Raw genomic sequence first — 15,367 nt, forward strand, 5'->3', positions numbered from 1 at the left:
TGAGGAAAACATCAAGAGATTGCTGAGTTCCATGACAGGTCAAGTAGGATAGCTGATCTGCAGCGCTGTGTCTTTTTGCAGCTATAACCCTATTGACTTTGCTCAATTTTCCTTTACAGTTGTTTCAGCGTATCTGAGGAGGAGGAAGAGATTAGAGGAGGACAAGAAACAGCCAAGTTTGGTTGTTGCTCTTGGTTGCTGCTTCCTCTAATTTGGATCCAGGTAATATCACTCATTCCTACAGATTTCCTGATTTTACATACACAGTCCCTGGGCTTTACTCCCTATGCCTTGAATCCTAACTATTCATATTCTTCTCTTCAGTCTGGACTGTGTAGACGCCTTGAAGAAATGCCCTGATTCTTAGCCATTCTCTGTATCCCCCTCATGTTTGGATTCAACAGACATTGAATTTGTCTTTGTTAGGTTGAATTTGCCTTTTGACTGGGGTATTTTACAACTTACCTATGAAGCATAATAAAGAACATAGTCCTTAGCACAGGTTACAATATTCTTCCGAATCTGCCATTGGCCCCCTTTCCAACTTCATCCCCTACCACACTAACACCCTCTCACTGCTCCAGTCAGACTTACTCTTCTGATTCTCTAGTGTCTCTGTGCCTTTGTACTTGCTGTGCCTAAAAAGCCCTTATTTCATTCACTTCTCCTACTGACTTCTTAAGAGTATGTCCAAGGATCTCCTTCCCTGGGCATATTTGCTGTCTACCTTTAGCCTAAGTTAAGATAAGCATATCTTTACTATCATACTACTTACGTAACATTCACATTGCTTGTTTTTCCTTTGTCCCCCTTACTGGGCTTTCGGGCCAGGTCTTCAATCTGTTTTTCCCCCTCTAACACTACATGTCCACAATGCCTAGCATATACATGGTGCTCAAAAAGATTTGTTGAATGAATAAGTAAACCAAACCAAAAATTAAAATGAGATTGCCCTCATTTGCTGAATTATAAAGCAACTAATTTCTTTTACTAAATTGAAAGATAAAGATTGAAATCGAAGCAAATTTGCATGTTTTCTAAAATTATTGACTCAGAACAATTCAAACAAATGAAAATATAAACAAAATCAAATGGTATTTAAATTCAAGTTTCTGTTATGTATAACATCTAATTACACTGAAATACCCTTTGACTTTAAAAGTATTAAGTATCAAGAAAAAAAGTTTAAAGAAAGGTTCATTTATACTTTTCTTAAATTTAAGGCCACAGATTGTGGAAAAAGGTGTCTAGTTATATAAATTTAAAGTTACACATACTTAGCTAATTTATAATGAGATGTTTAAGCCTGAAAACTGTGAAGTATCCATTTGTCATTCAACTACTTGACCACTTGGAAATGTGCATATAGTTTGGGCTTTTGTACTTACGCAGTTAAGGCATTGCAAACTGTTAAACTAACAACACGATTAACTTTTGTGATCCTGTAGAAAGACTGACTAAATACATTTATTGTGTTGAGTTAGTGAAACACTTACAGCACGTAATCCTTTAAGGAGTCACTTTCACACACATAGAGAATCTCTTTTGGTTTGCAGTGGAAAAAGTCCTTAATTTTCTCCATGATCTTTATGGCTATGGCTGTCTTTCTGGTTCCCGGAAAGCAGTGGATGAACAATTCTCGTGTCTCCCGAAGGTTCTTTGAAAGCAACTCGCACTGCTCTGCGATGAGCAAGTTGAAAAATTCACAGCCCAGCTGGTGACTCAGAAGAGATCTAGAGCACAGCGAGACCACGATAAGGGCCTGCAGCAAGTCTTCCATTTCCTCCTTGTTAGCAAGCTGGTAGGACTGGGGGTAGTACACAGGGATTTCACAGGGTTCGCACCGTGTGCTGGGCAGGTGCATCAGCTTTGGGATGACACACACTTTTCCTGTGTAGCCACCAACAGTTCCCAGTTTCTGCTTTAACTGATAAGCAGTACTTCGGGCATACGCAAGCCCTTCCCTCTCACTGGGCTGTATTAAGATTGTATAGAGTACCAGGGGGCTGTTCACTGCTATTAGGAGTGCGTCACACAGGACATCCTGCTCTTTCCGTAAGCCAACATCACTCGCCCAGCTTCTAGAAAATATCACAATCCCTTGAGAACAAGGACGTATCTGCGACTTCATTAATTCCTCCAGTCCTTTGTGATCTGAGAATAGCTTCTTACAGAGGGATTCTGGTTTAAATTGTATCTCTTCCTGTAGCACTGAAAATGTGAGGAATGGAAGTTACTAAAATGTACAAAAGCATATTGTAAGTATTCCTGCAGAGGAAGACATTAGCCGTGAAACTATAGGTTTCCTTGTCTGCAAAGAAAGCACCCCCTCTTCAAGGGCCAGGGCTGTGAAGTTCCCAGTGTGGGCAGCTCTTACAGGGAGAGGTCTTCCAGAACGACCTCCTAGCACTCTCTCTCCTCAACCCCAAACGGTCCACGATGGCTAGGAAGTCACTAGCCTTCTATTAAGGGTTTTGTGCACATGTATGTGTGAACCTGAGGCTTTGGGGGAACTAAGAACTCCTTTAGAACGAGGATCCTTAATATGTGGCAATTTTGCTCCCCCACCCCAGGACGTTTAGTAATGTTTGGAAATGTTTTGATTGTCACAGCTGGAGGGGTGTTCCTGGAATCTGGAGGGTAGAAGCCAGGAATGCTGCTATACAGCTTACAGTTCACAGGGCAGCCCCTGTGAATTCGACAGAGATTTACCTGTCCCAAATGTCCATCATGCCAGTGTTGAGAAACTGCTTGAGATCCCCCTGGCTGTCCTCCGCCTGCACTGGAATGCCAGGGGGCAATTCTCTTGTGGTATAGACCTAAGGAATTCAGGAGAATTCCTAAATTCTCTCAAATTTGGATAACAAAAGCCATATGTGACGTGAAGCCCAAAAGTGCACAGAAATAGTATGTGAATTTGGTGACTGCAAAACAAGAGTTAGCCTATATGGCTATATGATTGTTTAGCCATATGTTTAAAATCTAAATGATTGTTTCAGGACGATTGTCTGTCTGCTAAGTCCTACATTTGACCTTCTACCTAAGAAGAAAACATTGGGCTAGTTGCTATAAATTCCTCCCAAAGTAATTTTAGAAAGAAAAAAAATTCCCTCAGCTGAAGTTAGGAAGGAAATACCTGGAAACAAACGTTGTTGTAGAGCCGCCTTAAATTCCAGGACTTTTATGGGATATGATGGCTTCTTGGTACAGATGAAGCTGGTGAAATCAGGGGAAGGCTGTAGTCTGTGGCCAAGCTGGAAGGAGCTAAACAATGCATGGAGAGTTGTTTCACGTGAAAAGAAAAATAACTTTTTAATTGTTCTTCCTACTGTCGACATGTGCTTTGCCTCATATATACCTGAGCTGCTGTCACACTTTCTATGCCTCAAACAGTTCACGTATGTTAGGAAAGGAAGTCTGGGGACTCCTGGAGAGCATGCACCTTCTAAGTCACTGTATGACTCATCTTAGGCAAGTCATTTCACCTCTCTGTCATGCCAGGGTGAGGTGATCCCTGAGGTTCCTTCCAACTTGAATATTCTGATTCCCGGTCACCTCTAAGAGAAAAAGGCTTCTCTTTTAGTGTGTATGTGTCTTGGTTGAGGGGAGGGGGTGTCATAAAAAACTTAAGCACAGTGTATATATTTTATATTGTTATAGCTGTTTAAGTCCCCATCCAAGGTTTAGATGGAATAGAAAGTGGCAGGATCTCTAATTTGTGTGTGTGTGTGTGTGTGTGTGTGTGTGTGTGTGTGTGTGTAAACTCAAAACAAATGAAACTCAAACAAATTTAGGACAAGAGAAAGACTCTCCAATAAAATCACTCAAGTTTTGATCCAAGCTTCTTTTATCAAATTTGGACCATACTGGCCACGAAGGCAAACTGATAAACTTTGTTCAGCCTGTGAATCCTGTTTGGATTAATTAGAGATCACTAGGGCTGATTCTAAGCAAAACTATAAGGGAAGTAAAAACACTAGGGGTCCTCCCCACCACCATCCCTGGCCCCAGCATCCCCTTTTGCATTCGGTTTTTTCCCACTTGGTGGTGACCCAAACCCAGGGGTTGAAGGTATTAGCTCCTTGTTACTGAAACAATTCAAATTTGTCAATGAGTTTCCCTTCAAAAAAATTAGTGGACCGTCATTCTTAAACATTGTTTCTCTGAAATATCATCTTTAGATTGAGACTACTGATTAACGGTTTTTGACTAAGAATATCAACCTGCCCAATTTTTTTTCTAACAGGCCTTTAAAGTGCATAAAAGGCAACTGTCACTAATTCATGGCTGATGGCATAATATAACTTTCCCAAAGCAGACTCAAATCCAAGTGTTTCTTGACCTCAAAGAGTTCATATTCTTTGAGTTCATAAAAATATCAGAAAAACGAATGCTGTAGTGGGAAAATATTTGTAAGCAAAACAGCTGTTTACTCCTTAACTGTCTGACCAAATACCCGCAGAGGGTAGAGAAGGGGGTTCCTCCCTGCTGACTGGATACTGACTTCTATTCTGCTTTACCTGGCTGAATATCCAGCATCAGGGCTACCCAGTGCTCGGCGGTGAGCCTTGTGACAGAATTGTCCCTCATGATCCAGGAATCCGGGGCCTCTGTGAATACTACACAGCAGAAGGGCTCCACGTGAATCACACAGACATAACCATACAGGGCATCTTTTTGGTATACATCCAAGATTCTGGTGGTGAAAGTCACCTTTGGCTTCTCACAGCAGAAATGGAATCTGGGCAATTTTTCTATGCAGTTTTCTATTTCTGTTTTTAATAAGTCAGGGTTCACTTTTTCTCTCATACATCCAAACACTTCTTTGCTCTCATCATCCACCCCAATAATTAGGTATCCCCCACGGGTGTTGGCAAATGCAGAAACATAATGAGGCAGCATTTCTTTAATCCGAGGGATAACCTTTTTGGTGGTGAACCTTTTAAACTCAACATGTGTTGACTCAGTAAAGCTGAGTTTCTCTTTATACATGAGTTTGTCCCTTTTAAAGAATTCTGAGGCAGACGTCTTCATATCTTCTTCTTCCTGAATGTTTCTTTCAAGCACTCTCTGAGGATGTAGCTCCTTCACCCTTGTTCTTCCTCTTTGGGCTCTAGACTGCTTTTCTCTGAGAAGCTCCAGAGCGCTGCTGGCACTCAGGTTGATAGCGGAAGTCACATCTCTCTGATATAAATTAGAGTGCAAGCTGCAGATCCTTAGGGGGAAGCTGGAAACATTTGGGCTCCATGACTTCACAAAAATCAGGAGGTTGTGTCCCTGCTGCATGTAGTCAAGGTATTTCTGTGAACCTGAAGGAAGGAGCTTTTGAAAAGAAGTTTCCAGATCGTGTCCCAGCCCATGGCATCGGTAACTGTAGTTTTTATCATCAATCTCCGCTTTGATCACACCCCCTCCAGAATTTAACAGTGCACATGTAGCTTGGATGATTGTAGAATTCTCAGTTCTTTTCAAGTACTTATTGGCCATCTTCTTCCTGTTCTCTTCTCCAAAAGTCACTCTGCCCACTTCTACGATTTTCTCAGGATAGAGCATTTCCATATTGGTCTTGAGACTCTCCATCTCAGCAGCCTCTCTGTGCTCCAAACAGTGACTGAAGAGGATTCCCATAAATAATCAAGACAGAAATGTAGTTGCTACATTAAAAAGAATTCCAAAGATTATAATATTTTCTTCAAAGCTATAAATTATTGGAGATACATTTTAACATGGAAATAATCTTTGATATCAGTTTGCTAACAACTTTGTCAAGATCCTTTGCTTTTTCAGCATGAACAATTATAGATAAAGGTGACTGCTTAATATTTTGCTATTATGGAAAACTTATAGTGCTGAAAATTTTAGCCATTTTTCATAAAATCAGAAAACACCAACAGTGAGCTCAGATATAAAGGGCACGGGATGGCATAGGAGTCAAATAAGTTATTACAGAATATGTAGAAGTTGAAATGAAAAGATGCTCCTATTTATAATTCAGAGGGGGAAAGAAAGGAGGGCAATAGAGAGTATGTGTGTGTGTGTGTGTGTGTGTGTGTGTGTATTTAATATATAATCTTGCTATAAAAAAACATAAAACTTGGTATTCTTTATGTGCTATTTTATACATTTTTAAGCTTTATTCTACTCCTGAAAGAATGTCAATTGACAGCAAACACAGAAATTGTTTTCTCTCTTCAAACATTCTTCTAAAAGTACATTTCTTTATATACACTGTCATGCAGGAGCAGATGTTTTCCTGTCCTCCTAATAGTTCTGCCCTGTGGTGTGGGAACCTCTAAGACTTGGAAAAGAACATGAGCCTTTGGGACATAGTTATTATAACTGTGGTCAACCTTCTTTGGTTTCACAGATCAGAGGATAGTCAATCTAAATTGAAATTGGGGCTCTGAAGCAAATATTTCAGATACGACTCCCTTCGCTTTTGTTAAGTGCAAAATAAAATGTTTACTAATCCAAACCAAAATTCTTTCTCTAGAAGAAGAGAACCCATTTCTTTTGTGTAATTGTTGCAAAGTAGAGGCCATATGGGTGTTTACACCTACCTAGAGGAAAAAAAGCAGGCAGTCAGCGGGACATAGTCATATGCCCTCTTCTGCCATAGTTTGCTCTTGGTTGCCTTCTCTCTTTCGCCAGGCAAACCAGAATCAACCTGATGAAGTGTTTTTTTCCCATATGTGAGCATCTCCTACAGGTAAATGAAAATGCATGGCTCTCTAGAGAAATTTCTGATAACATTCTATTCATATCATAGAATCACAAAAGTGTTGGAAGGGACTTTAAAGATCTTCAGGTCCAACCATCTATTTAATTCTTAAATCCTCTCTATAATATCCCCAACTTTCAACAAACTGCTTTCCAGCAACTGCTTGAACACCTCCAGTGATGAATAACTCATTACCTATCAAATTAGTGCCTTCTATTTTCCAACAGCTCTGTTAGAAATGGCTTCTTCATTTTCAACTGGAATTTGTCTCCCTATAATTTGCACCTGCTGGGACTCACAGAACAAATCTAATTGCTTTTGAAATAGCAGACCTGTACTCTTTCGACTCCCAAGTCTCATTGATGTTACTTGGATGTTGATAACGACTATGATAAATACATTTTCTGAGATTCTAGCTCCCGGTGAACATCCTTTCCACTCTTCCTAAATTTCTCCTTTACAAATTTCCCCTTAGCTACCATTTTACCAAACCCTTCATGCTGTCAGACACAATAGATAAGATTTTTTAATTTAAAAAAAGTTTGTGTTTTTTTTTTTACCTGATGCTCTTGCTTCTCCTCTTGCTGTTTCAATTCCACATCTGGCTTTGGTCTGAATACTTGCTTTCTGTCACAGTCCCTGGTGCCCTTTGATATCAGCCTGGGAGGAGCAGGAACTCTGCCCGACTCCCCCAGTCTTCATAACATTGACCCCCTGAGGAAGGCTGATAAGGACTCAAAAAAAGCCTATGACAGGGCAGATTAGCAGGCCAGCGTCTGACTTCTGGGAGTGAATGAGGCAGTAATGGGACAATTCAGAAGTTTTCAAGTGAGGGGCCAAAGCTAAACTTCTTATTTCTAGGGAACTGAGCGTCGTTTCCACATAGCTTACAAGCATCTCCTGTCCTGGTTAATTTCATTTTAAAGCTTTACATTCATTTCAAATTACGCTGCCCTGTACATATCCATTATGAGAAATATTAACCTATTTCATTACTTTCCAAGTTACTTGTTCCATTCTGATTACTTTTATTCCTTTTTCCTTTTTGTTGGGCACCAGCCTAGACCCAGCCTAGAAAAACGCTCATTGATGAAGGGCTGGCTGCTTCTGGGTGAGAGGATTACGGGTGGTTTTCATTTAATTTTTTTTCCTTTTTTTTTTTTTTTAATAAACTATGTTTTCTAAATGATCTACAATGAACATGAATTGTTTTTAAAATTAAAAAAAAGCAAGTGAAAAAATAAACAGGTGAGACAGTTATCTCATTTGGCAATGCTGGTTAAACTGGATAAAGTTTTTTGTAGTAGGCTGAATAATGGCCACTAGTTATTATTTTTAGGAACCCGTAAATGTTACCTTATAAGGAAAAGTAGTCTTTGCAGATGTGATAAAGTAAGAATCTTGGGATGGGGAGATTCTCCTGGATTATCTGGGTGGGCCCTAAATCTAATTACAAGAGTTCTCATAAAAGAGAGGCAGAAAGAGATTTGATACACAAAGGCGGAGACAATGTGACCTATAGAGGCAGATCAAAGTGATGTGGCCACAAGTGAAGGAAGGCACTGGAAGTTGGAAGAGGCAGGACTGGATTCTCCCCTAGGCCCCTCATCCCTGGGGGAGCACAGCCCTGCTGACACCTTGATTTCTGCCCAATAAAACTGATATCAAACTTCTAGCTGTGGGAAAATAAATTTCTGTTATTTTAAGCAATGAAGTTTGTAGTATAATAATTTGGTATAGCAGCCACAGGAAACTAATACACTTGTCTCCCTCTAAATCAAACCATCAAACAATTCTGTGTTTCTACTTTAATTTGTTTATGATGAAATAACATTCTGAAATAGGTTTCTGGGCAGCCCCAGCTGTTTTTTTTTTTTTTCTTAACTAACTGAGGTTACTATTCCTACAAAGTTCTGCTTTGCTAGCATTACCTTTTGTACATGTTGGCTGCATAGAGATTCCAGGATAGGAGGCAAAACAGATACGGTGATGTATGATCAGCACAGCAATACCGTAAACTCCAAAAGCTGGCCCTTGGCTTCAACTTTAACTTATGTTCATTTACTTCACTTCCAAATTAAGTTCCCCTTTTAGTTCTACCTACTTTAACTCCCAGCCTCACGCTCACATTGAAATCCCTCTGATATTACTTACTTTCAGAAAGACAGAAATGATTATCATTTACTGGACATGGGCATTTGAGTACGAGGAACCAAGCTGGGAGCTTTCCACACTACACAGAAACTGAGATTACAGGACTAGTAAGTAGAAGAGCTGGGGTTTAAAGCCAACTCTGTCTAATACAAATGTTCCTACTGCTTCCACTGCCTTTCAAGTTTGAGATTCTGGATTGCTTTGGAGTCCTCAAAATCAGAAATTCTACCTAAGTATTGCCTTCATTTCTTCCTGGTCAACAGGAAGAACATTATTGGGGCAGGAGAACCAGGAAACAGATTGTTTCTTCATGTTTATTTTTCTTCAGCGTACTCACTAAATGGGACCAAATCCAGAGAAGGAGGGATAATGTGAAAGATGAGCAAGGAGAGTTTCTCTTTCGTCTTCAAAGGTCCTTAGTTAAATCACCTGGCTATGAATAGTTAGGTTCTCACACCAGGGAGGATTTCACATCTTGGTTCTGATGCCTCAAAGCAAATGTCCATGATACAAAGTAATTTGCAATCACTCCCTGGGACAATGCTTTTTCCTAGGTCTTGGGAAAGTGATCTGACTATTCTGTTGACAATTGGCTAAGAACTAAAGCCCCCAATTTATTTAAGATGTATTTATTCATTAAGAATTTCAGGAACCCTCAGACACTGTTGGTGGGAATGCAGACTGGTGCAGCCGCTATGGAAGGCAGTGTGGAGGTTCCTCAAAAAATTACGAATAGAATTACCATATGACCCAGCCATCCCTCTCCTGGGTATCTACCCAAAAAATGTGAATATATACATAAAGACAAGTGTGCTCCAATGTTCATTGCAGCTTTATTTGCGGGGGCTAAGACATTGAACAACCACAATGTCCTTCGATAGATGAATGGATAAAGAGGTTGTGGTATATATACACAATGGAATACTATTCGGTGGTAAGAAAAGATGAAATAGGACCATTTGTGACAACATAGGTGGATCTTGAGATTATAATGCTAAGCGAAATAAGTCAGACAGAAAAAGCAGAGAACCATATGATTTCACTGATATGTGGTATATAAACCAAAAACAACAAAACAAGACAAACAAATGAGAAACAAAAACTCATAGACACAGATAATAGTTTAGTGGTTACCAGAGGGTAAGGGGGGTGGGGGGTAGGAGATGAGGGTAAAGGGAGATCAAATATATGGTGATGGAAGGAGAACTGATCCTGGGTGGTGAACACACAATGGGATTTATAGATGATGTATTACAGAATTGTACACCTGAAATCTATGTAACTTTACTAACAATTATCACCCCAATAAACTTTAATTAAAAAAAAAGAATTTCAATTTATCAGCAGAATTGAATTCACTAAGAAATTCAATTTATCTGCCTTCGTGCATACTAGACAGAAGTTGACAAATCCCAACCTCCATTTGACCCTCAATTCATTCACAGAGATGATTCGACTACAATAGAGAACATAGGGTAGTGACTAAGAGTATTAGCGCCAGTTCTACCACAGCACTACCTGACTCTGGGTAAGTCTCCTAACTCTCATTAATTCTGTCATTCAATCAGCTATTTTTTGAGCACCTAGGATATTGAAATCCTAGCTCTGGCACTTTCTAGATTTGAGACCTTGGTGAAACCAATCTAAGCCTCCGATTCCTCTGTGTAAATTGGAGATAATAATAGTGCTTTCTCCATACAGTTCTTGTGAGAATGAAGTGAAATGATGCACGTAAAGAGCTTAGCATGGTGCCTGGCATATAATGTCAGCTTTTCATTCAATAATCAATTACTAAGCACTGTGTTCTGAACATGGTGCTATGCTCTGGGGCTGCACGTTAACATAAAAACTGCCATTTAGTGACTGCCTTCTTTGGGCCAGATATACATCTTTGATTACCTCAAATTGCCCTCATAACAACTTGTAAGACATACATTATTTTCACCATCTTTTAAATGAAGAAACAGAGTTCAGGGAAGTAAAGGTCAAGGTTACACACCTAGTAAGTAACAGAGCTTGGATATGAACCGCTGTCTGTCTGATTCCCAAACCCATTTACTATCATTCTGCCGTATATCTTTACTGTTAACCTGAATAATAAGACACACGTCCTGTTCACAATCTAGAGAGGGAAAACGTGTATTAAACAACCCATTCAATACAACATATACAATAACATCCGCTGAGCACTCTGTGAATTAGGCATTATTCTCATTCAATTCACCTAACACCTTTATGAGGTAAGTACTGTTATTATTCCCTTTTTACAGATGGGGAAGCTGAAGACAGAGTTTACCGCGCTTGCAAATATAGTCGGTATGCATGATCACTATGGTCTAGTGCCACTCTGGAGAGCTAACAACGTATGAAACAATGTGCTCTGAGTGTTCTGAGGAGCTACAATAACTATGCTGTGAGAGCAAGATAAGATTTTATATATGAGCTGGAACCTGCAAGGAAGAAGGCGCAGGCTAAGGAGATGGAGAAGGGAACAACCAGGCAGAGGAAACAGCACATGCAGAGGCTCCTTCTCTTCACTGTCTAACCTTCAAGTACAATGGAGGTTCTTAATAGGTTCTGGTACAGAAGACCCTCCATTTTTCTCCATTCTTTCTTTCATTTCTTCCTATCCTCTACCCATTCCTATCTGACACTCATCGCAATCCTCATGCTGCTTCTCATATGCCACCTGTCCACTTCCACTACCATGGTCCTAATTTAGGCTTTTATTAGCTCTCATCTGGACCATTGCAATTGCTTGCAATAGCTTCCCTCTGCTTTCCTCCAATTTATTAAAAAAAAAAAATCTGCATGTGGAATTTTCTAAAGTAAAGCTCTGAGCAACTATTATCTCAGGCTGTGAAATCTTCAAATCTTTCACTTTCCCCAGAGTAGTGTAAACTATACAGCCAGGTAGCCACCTTCCTTAACAAAGTTTTGACCTGTCTTTCAAATCTCCTACCATCCCTTTTGTAGACACTACCATTGGTCCTCGAACTTTGGTGTGACTCAGAATCACCTGTGATGCTCTTGTAAAAAATATGCGTGTCTGGGCTCCAACCCAGAGTATCTGATTCAGTAAATCTGAGCTTTGTTCCAGTTTAGTGTATACGCGTGCTTGCTTTGTTTTTGATGCTGGAGGACACCTATATTTTTAAGTTTCCTCCTGGTGTTTCTAACTCACCAACTTTTGAAAAACACTACATGTTCAACTTTGCCTAAATTTGGTAAGTCCCTCCATATTTTCTCATTTAATTCGGGAGTTACATCATTCTTTCTCCCAGAGTCTAATTCTCAAATTCCACCCATCTTTCAAGACAGATCAAATGCCACCTCTCCCAGGAAGTTTTTCCTGCTCTCCTTCGCACTTCTTTGATATTTAGCTGCACTTTTCTTGTGGCACCTTTTGCTTATTTAGGGAGCGTCCACGCGCTGGAGCGGCCAATAAGTTCACCCTGGACAGAGTGACACATTTCATTTAAGTCATTCACAACCCTAGCCCTCGCAGAAATACGGACAAGCGCAATAAACACTGTTGGATCACTCTATCAACAGCTCTGCCTGGAAACCCAGGGTACAACTGCCTCAGACGCCCTTCCCCAGTTGTGAAAAAAGGCACTGGCAGAACCACTGAGCATAACAGTCGTCCCGAGGTCCGAGGGCGAGCGGGAACCGCTCAGAGGTTGGAAAACAACAGGCCCGACTCCGAGGACGGAGAGCGAAGCACCGATTGAAAAGGCGCTTCCACTCCCCGCTCGCTCCATCCAGACGTTCGCCTCGCCCTCCGATTGGCTACTCCTCCCACCAGCCCCGCCTCAAGGCTGTGGCCCACGTGACCCTCTGGCGGTCGCGGGATTGGTGTCGGGCGAAGGCCGCGCTGGGCTGTGGGAGCTCGCGGGGTCGCGAGGCGGAGGCAGATAGGAAGCGGGAAGTAGGTAACGTGCGGGATGGAAAGGCCGACAATCGGCTGCCTTCAGCTTCCGCACGCCGGGGCAAGCCTCCTGAGAGTCGAGAGCGTAGGAGTCTTAGGGATCCGGAAAGGCCTCCTTCCTGGGTCTTTGGTGTGAGTTCGGCTCCGGCCTTAGTCGTGTGTCCCCGTAAGGACGGCTTCTCTGTCTTTCCTGAAGTTGGTAGGGGTTGGACCTTATTATTGTTTTTGAGGGTCTACTATGTATAAGCATTGGTTGCCCTGCGCTGGGCGCCGTGCAGAGCGCCACGAGGTAGCAGCTGGGGGAAGGAGGGCTTAGAGATGCTTGAGGTATGGTCCGTGTGGAGGTAAGTCGGCTTTGTAAATTGTGCTGATGCTTTTGTTAGCTAGGAGCTTAGGGTTTCGTAGGGAGGGTCGCGCAGTGACTAAATGAAACCCCCATTTCTTAAGCCTCCAATGTAGCAGTCACCTTTCTGAGTGTAATAGTAAGACACAGCCCTGGTTCCTTAGGAGTAGGGAAGGCACTCCAGATGGAGCAAAGTGTACTGAGGAAGAGAACAAGGAGTGTGCTTGCTGTGTATGGCTGGAGCGCACTGGAGCTCTGCTCACGAGTTTCATGCTTTTAGACAAATTCATTTACATTCTCAGCCTGTTTCCTCGTTTTAACATGTACTTATTTCACCTGTAGAGAATGATGAGCTAAAAGCTCAAGCATCGCCCCTGTAAAACAGGCACTTTATTAGTTCCCTCTCTTTGTGGAACTTAGTTGCTGAATGACAAACACAGATCAACAGCTGTCAGTTTTTATGGAGTATGCATCTGTTGACATTTATAGATGGCTGAAGGAAGCATAGGGTGTCTCCAGAATTGTTATTTAGACCCTGACAACACCATGCTGAAAGTCTGGAGAGGGTGACATTATTTGTGATCCTAGTACTTTTCCACATCAGACATAGTATCAGAAGGTGTCATTTAGAATAAATGAAATGCAGTCAGCTTTCTCATTCAGACATTGATTATTCAGGTTGTGAATTACTCAGGCTTTTAATTGCTTCCTTTATCTTGCTCATGGTCTGGAGAAAAATGAAATTAAACCTTATATTTAGCTGGTAGTGGAAAAATATAAATCTGGTAATCAGACCTCAGTTCACTTTCCAGCTCTGCTGTTAATTTGCTGCGGACCTTTGGCACATCATAGCCTCGCTGGGTCTTGGACTCTTAGGAGATTCTGGTATAAAAATTTTAAGACTATACTTTGTTGGCAGAATTGTAAATCAAATTATAGATTAAATGAACTGGAGTTTACTTTTAAAGGAATTTAGTAGAAAATCATTTCTAAAGCTTTTGCTTCAGAACTAGACGATAAATACCTTCACAGGCATCCTTGAGATTTTATCATGCCTCATCAAAAAAAAAGTTTTTGAACTGTAAATACTTACCTAAGCTGCTCCTCCTCGGATTTGAAAAACAAAAGAGCCTGCTCCCCCCAAAAAAGCTTGTTCAAATTTGCGTTTTTTTGTGTTTTTTTTTTTGGGGGGGGAGGAGAACAGGACTTTATTGGAGAACAGTGTGTACTTCCAGGACTCTTCCAAGTCAGGTTGTCCTTTCAGTCCCAGTCGTGGGGGGCACAGCTGAGCTCCAGTTGCCATTGCTAGTCGCAGGGGGCGCACCCCACCAGCCCTTGTGGGACTCGAGGATTTGAACAGGCAGCCTTATGGTTGAGAGCCCACTGGCCCATGTGGGAATCAAACCGGCAGCCTTTGGAGTTAGGAGCAGCACGGAGCTCCAACCGCCTAAGCCATCAGGCCAGCCCCCAAATTTGCGTTTTTTACAGCAGAGTTGCTTAAAGCAAAACATGGCAGAAGATAAACTATTGAAAGCCCATGATTGAAACTTCTGAAAAGAAACCTTTATTGTTTTCACAGGTAAACCTAAGTTTCTTTGGATGTGAAAATAGCATGTGAAAATGCTCTTAGCTAATGCAAGGAGGTGAAATGCGATGATGAGTGAAGTGTAGTCTGACCTGGTATTGCCATTGCTTCAGTGTTGGCTTTGACCAGGGTGTGATCACTTAATCTTCTCTCTGAGCTGATTCTGGCTGTGGTTTTTCCACACTGGTACTTTATAGCCTATTTTGATACTGGTTTTATTATAAGAGGGCTTCTTTGATGTTGTTTTGAATTTTATTGATACTTTCATGTTTTCCTTCTTAGGTTGAGGTGAAAAATCGGGATTTGATCTTCATGGAGTACTACGTTATTTCAATCCTGAATCTGGTTCAGTTCCCTTATTGACTTGTTACTATATTAAAAATGTTTGTTTAATAAACTATGGTATTTGTTTTGGTAAAACCTTGCTGTTTAACATGAATTTTTGCAAATATCCATTATACTCTTCTTATTGTACATAAGGTGTTAATATTTTTAAAATCCATAGGATACTCCATTTCAGAATTTAGTTTTATCACTTTTGTGCTATCAGAGAATGTGCTTTGAATTGCTAACATGAGTTACAGTATTGGATAACACCTATTTCAGCAGGGGCACTTACAAATTATTTTCATC

At 40.9% G+C, this 15,367-nt stretch overlaps 1 protein-coding gene, 1 long non-coding RNA gene and 1 other non-coding gene across 5 annotated transcripts in view; 2 read left to right on the forward strand and 1 right to left on the reverse strand.

The window, feature by feature from the left end:
• LOC117012892 (protein SLFN14-like) overlaps positions 1-7,641 on the reverse strand; it is an 11,131-nt gene extending 3,490 nt beyond the window's left edge. The window contains 5 exon segments of the mRNA XM_033089379.1: positions 1,497-2,211; positions 3,137-3,205; positions 3,208-3,264; positions 4,521-5,611; positions 7,282-7,641. Of these exon segments, the coding sequence (XP_032945270.1) occupies positions 1,497-2,211; positions 3,137-3,205; positions 3,208-3,264; positions 4,521-5,580 (1,901 nt within the window). The 5' untranslated portion in view covers positions 5,581-5,611; positions 7,282-7,641.
• Positions 1-12,915, forward strand: part of LOC117012895 (uncharacterized) — a 24,604-nt gene extending 11,689 nt beyond the window's left edge. For 2 of the 3 annotated variants that reach the window (XR_004421239.1, XR_004421238.1), the window contains 2 exons: positions 120-222; positions 11,146-12,915. This is a non-coding gene — a long non-coding RNA (uncharacterized LOC117012895). The remainder of the gene's footprint in view (positions 1-119; positions 223-11,145) is intronic. The other variant, XR_004421240.1, reaches the window with a different exon arrangement.
• Positions 12,916-14,797: 1,882 nt separating this feature from the next.
• Positions 14,798-14,894, forward strand: LOC117014122 (Z30 small nucleolar RNA). The gene has a single exon (XR_004421427.1). It is a non-coding gene; the product is annotated as a Z30 small nucleolar RNA (small nucleolar RNA).
• The last annotated feature ends 473 nt before the right edge of the window (positions 14,895-15,367 follow it).

Source organism: Rhinolophus ferrumequinum, chromosome 21 (genome assembly GCF_004115265.2).
Source record: "Rhinolophus ferrumequinum isolate MPI-CBG mRhiFer1 chromosome 21, mRhiFer1_v1.p, whole genome shotgun sequence".
Lineage (NCBI taxonomy): Eukaryota > Metazoa > Chordata > Mammalia > Chiroptera > Rhinolophidae > Rhinolophus > Rhinolophus ferrumequinum.